The following is a 4852-nucleotide window of genomic DNA, read 5'->3' as shown; positions in this document are numbered from 1 at the left end:
TGGTCTTCAAACATGCACTTCATTCCTAGAAATTAGCACACTGGTCCATTGCATACAAGTACTGAAAATTCATGATGAGGATCCATGGAGTAAAAGTGAAAAGTACACAGTACCAAAGCTATTCAGGATGTTTAAACACAATTACAAATAGTACTTGGGTAGTCAGGTGTCTAATGCAGACCGGCACTAGACTTCAGCAACAAAGATCAACCGAACACAAGTTGCTGTCACCACAGGACCAACTCCTTAGTCTTCATCTCTCTCGGGAGGGAGGCCACACGGAAGCAGCATTTTCTGTGACAAAAGAAACAGTAGTTAATTTACACCAAATACTTTGTTTTTTTAATTATATTGGAATTGACATAATTTCATGTCGGGAAAATGATAAAAATGCAAATGGAGCCACTATTTACAAATACAAAAAAATGACAGCACGATTGTGGCCAGATACAAAGATAGAACACTACAAGTGACTACCTCAGATGCTGGTAAGTACATTAAGAACACGTCAAACCTAAAAGAGAACATAGTATATTTTATGGAAGGAGTTAGTTGTATATGGGGCTCAAATAGTAAATTTTGTGTACAAAAGCCTGAATTCTTCTTCAGTCTGAGAACCAGAATCTATTTCAACATTTTATAGAAAGCCTGCATCACGACAGCTATAACTGTGTTTCTCTATCCATATAAACTTATGTCCTGACAAAATTAATTTGAAACTGCTATTGCAGAGCAAGAACCTCAACTGGTAGATTGATTAGGAAATACCACAATCAAATTGGTAAAGGTAGCTCCTCTGTTATCAATGACAAAACCCGCTAGGCACTTCTTGCCCACATGTCCATACAGCAGACTGTAACAATTCTACTAGGTTTTCAGACTGCAACCTATTAAACAGTAGATAGTGGTATACTGATTAACAAAAATGCAGAGCCTACTACGTTGGAACCCAGATAACCAGATTAGCATCAGTTTGAAGGCCATAAATGTATTTTTTACTATCACAATTCAATAGAAAGACAGAGGATGTACATATTGATCCGGACCAGTTAGTTGTCCCGAAACGTTTTCAAGATACATATTTTTACCTCCTTGATGTGACAAATCTGAATGGTGTTGTAGTGTTGTGTGTATTAGAGGCCGACCTTTTTAGTTTGACCATGCGTGCTATAAAATAACATATATCTATAAATGGGGAGATATCCGTCCCGGCATCTCTACAAATGGATTCAACTAGATAGTTGACATGATGTGTCTGACAACTGAATATCACATATTTAGTTCTCGTATAATAATAAATGAGTGGATTAAATACAGCAAAGTGAGCTAGAATTCAATATCTGTTTCATACTGATGATTATCTTGTTACTTGTTAGAAATCCTTGGTCAGGCATGACGAGGGCCAAGTTTGCATCAACAGTTTCTACTAGGTGGGGCATGCATGGCACCTTTCATCTAGAAGTGCGGACAATGAAACAGCTGGGAACTAGCGGCATGATTCTTGATTCTTTAGCAGGGGAGCAATAAAAAATTCTTATTCAGGATGATTTTCACAAGATTTTTCTACATGAAAATCAAAACCATAACATCCAGCAAGATCGCAACCATACTGTATTATGCTTTAGCACAAAAAATCATGCCCAGCTGCAACCTGAGGCAGAGAGAGAATGGCACCAGGATTGGGGAGCTTGTAAAGGTAATACACTGAAGCTGCACGTAGTAATACTGTCGTAATGAAGAAGACCAATTGTGATGCAAACTAAAGACTCGATCAGAAATAGTGAATATGCGGAAGAAACCAAAAAGACTAGCATCCCAAAGGTAGACATCTAATGCAACTGTGCAAGTAATCAACATAGTTTGATAGGCATACTAGTCATAATTTGATGTCAAATTCATACACCGTCTTAGTTCTACAGAATTTGAGCTAAAGCTAGTAGGCAAGCTAAGATAAATTGCCTTACATACCTGCATAAACTGAAAACGCTCCCTTCCAATTGATTCGTTCTCAGCAATGGAAAAATATGCCAACATTGGATAGTGTCCAATATAAGATGCATAGCTGTCCCTTTGGATGTTTACAGCCCATTCACTGTAATAAAAAAAATGTTAGTGTTACTAATATTTTACCAGCCAATGTAAACTAACAAAAGAAATACCTGTCTATTAAGATTTTTTTAATAAAATAAAGATATAGTACTTACAATCTGGTAAGGTCAGCATGCCCTGTTCCAACATATTTGGCTTGAAGATGTTCAAGTTGAGAATTTATGTTAAACCTGTCACTAGCCTTTAAAATAGTGATTTGTGTTAGAGGCGCTGGGGGTCAAAATGTAAAGAACTAATAGTATATTAAAATACTGAAGTAGTATGAACATTAGGCTGAAGGAAGCTAGAGAAACAGAAAAGGGACCTAGGAAATTAGCCGATGCTCAAAATTAGTAAATGAAAGAACAACATGACACCAACATTTTTGAGCATAAAAAGCAGGTGTACTCTACAACTAGAATAGCAGCTAAAAGTATCTACTGGAAGCTAAACAACAGATCCAACATTAAGAAGGTCCATCAAACCTCAAATGTTTAAGAAATTAAGAACACATGGCACAAGTGTACTGGTGAAGAAATGTTATATATTTCTGTTAGCAGATACATATCAATTGGAGAAAAGACCAATAAATGGATTATGCAGAAAGTAAGTTTTTTAGACAAAAAAACACTATTGTGTATGAAGCCCCTGTCAGGCTCTACATTACGTTAAATAGTAAAAGTCTAGATTCTCTGGGTATGCCTTGCAGAATATTAATATTTCTCTACATAAAATGGCAATTGAATAGTTCAGAATCAACTACTCCAGCAAGTGATTTAAGTCAAAATATATTCTCTGAACTGTAGAAAACCTATATAATCTAACCCAAAATATCCCTAAGGAAATCTAGGTAACCTATACATCTTGGTTTTAGTACACATCATAGCAGCAAGGCAGCACATACATAGACTGCAACAAGCAAACAAATAAAATGGACTCTCAGAAGTTTTCCTTCTAAATAGATTCATGAAAACTACCTAGATCAGTTTTCTTATTGACAGGGTATATAGAGAGCTTAGTACACAAAACTAGCACTACGCACCTCAACAGCCAAGAAGGGAGTTTTATTACAAGTACCATTATTATAACATAATAAGGAGAACAACAAGCAGTACAGTGAAGTGAACACGGTCCAAGCCTCCAAGGTATGTCATAACATGCAACACTTTGAGCTGTATGTCCTATTACATTAATTGTGGGTAAACGAACCCGGAGCCCGGGAGTAAACTAAACTACTGACAACCAACTCAAATTAGAAGCGATAACAGCTATTCGGGGTGTTCAAATTCACGGGTAAAAGATCATTACGAGAACAAAATCTGTTCTAACACGAACCAGATAGCAGTAAATTCATTTGGACTCGAGGAGTATGTCACTATGCTAAACCTCCTCTATCTAGCTGGACATCCATGTCTCTGCAGCATTCTCAGAATCCCCTAATTTCCATGTACGCTGGAAATTGGAAACCAGCCAATGAGCCAGGAGCAATTATGGTTGCGAGCATAAAAAGAAGTTGTCTAGGCCACAGTATCTCTGCTCCTAGAACGATGTAGCTTTCGGTCGTCTTTTTGACGGATTTCTACCTTACAATTTTTTTTTATCCCGATGAAGTACACACGAAACGTAATAAGCAACACGGGGAGATTGATCAGCGACTACAAACCTGCATGATGGCCGACGAGTTTGGTACGAACCCTGGACGGGAGAGGTGGGAGCCCCGGAATCAGATCCAAGCTGCAATCAAGAGGGAAAACTTGTGACTACGGTGAAAGAAGAAATCCTCGGTTTCGCTCGGAAGAAAAATAAAATTGATGGGTGATAGCCGCTACCCTCCTCGCCGGCACCTGGAAGGAGTATGGCGGCGCGGGACGGCGGCGACGGCCGGAGAAGAAGGTGAAGGCGGCGCGAGGGTTTCTTCGCTTGGCTGCTTCGCTCAATGGCTTGGCGTGGGAGCGCCTCTGGGCTGGGCCCTGAGGGCAGGATGTTTGAGCTGGGCTATGCGTGATGCCTGAGAGGCGGCGATAGTTACGGCTACGAGCAGCAGCCCATCAAAGCATCTCCTTTAAATGTGTTTGCTTATCCTTATGAAGCCCACGAAGGGGCAAGTTAGAGCTTACGATACTTTCGCACTAGCCCGGGAGCATTCTGAAAGAGCAAAAACGCCCAACACAGTAGCAAATCCAAAAGCGGTCCTACATGGGGGTGAAAACTGATCGGATACGGGTAGAATAGCACCCTTTCATATGAATTTTTGTATTTTCAAAATAAGTATGGATGCGAGTACAGATATTATCGAATACGAATATGGAGGAGATGTTACTTGAATATATGTGCGAATTGGATATTGCCCATTCCAAACGTATACGAAATTACGAATACTGAAATTATAGTAAGTCAACTTATCTATATCTAATATAAGGGGGAGACTTTTTAGATGAGATCTATGAGAATTTTTTTTAAAGACAAAACATGTTTAAATATTCTGGAAAAATGACAACACACATGTGTGTTACATATGCAAGGTCAAAAATTTGCAACTTCAAATTCGACATACACTTAGAGAACCAAAAAAGATAAATTTAGTTGTGAATAGTGTGAAATCCTATTCAACCACTATTCATAGTTGAATTTTTTTGTTTCTCCAAGTGTAGATCAAATTTTAAGCTGAATTTTTTATGAGTTGTAAATACAACCCATAGGAATGTTATATATTATTTTTGCATTTTTAAAATATGTTTTTTGTGGGTTGATTCTATGATCCCAC

At 38.3% G+C, this 4852-nt stretch overlaps 1 protein-coding gene across 1 annotated transcript; it reads right to left on the bottom strand.

The window, feature by feature from the left end:
- On the bottom strand, positions 1–3968 carry LOC124682561 (uncharacterized protein At4g14342-like). Its single transcript, XM_047217220.1, has 5 exons — positions 3918–3968; positions 3752–3822; positions 2205–2290; positions 1969–2092; positions 1–294 (listed from the first exon to the last, which is right to left on the bottom strand). Exons 2-5 carry the CDS (start codon positions 3755–3757, stop codon positions 247–249), a joined length of 264 nt encoding a protein of 87 aa, XP_047073176.1. The 5' UTR covers positions 3758–3822; positions 3918–3968; the 3' UTR covers positions 1–246.
- Between the last annotated feature and the right edge of the window lie 884 nt (positions 3969–4852).

The sequence above is a fragment of the Lolium rigidum genome, chromosome 1 (genome assembly GCF_022539505.1).
Source record: "Lolium rigidum isolate FL_2022 chromosome 1, APGP_CSIRO_Lrig_0.1, whole genome shotgun sequence".
Classification (NCBI taxonomy): Eukaryota; Viridiplantae; Streptophyta; class Magnoliopsida; order Poales; family Poaceae; genus Lolium; species Lolium rigidum.
This window is presented reverse-complemented; position numbering and strand designations above follow the sequence as displayed.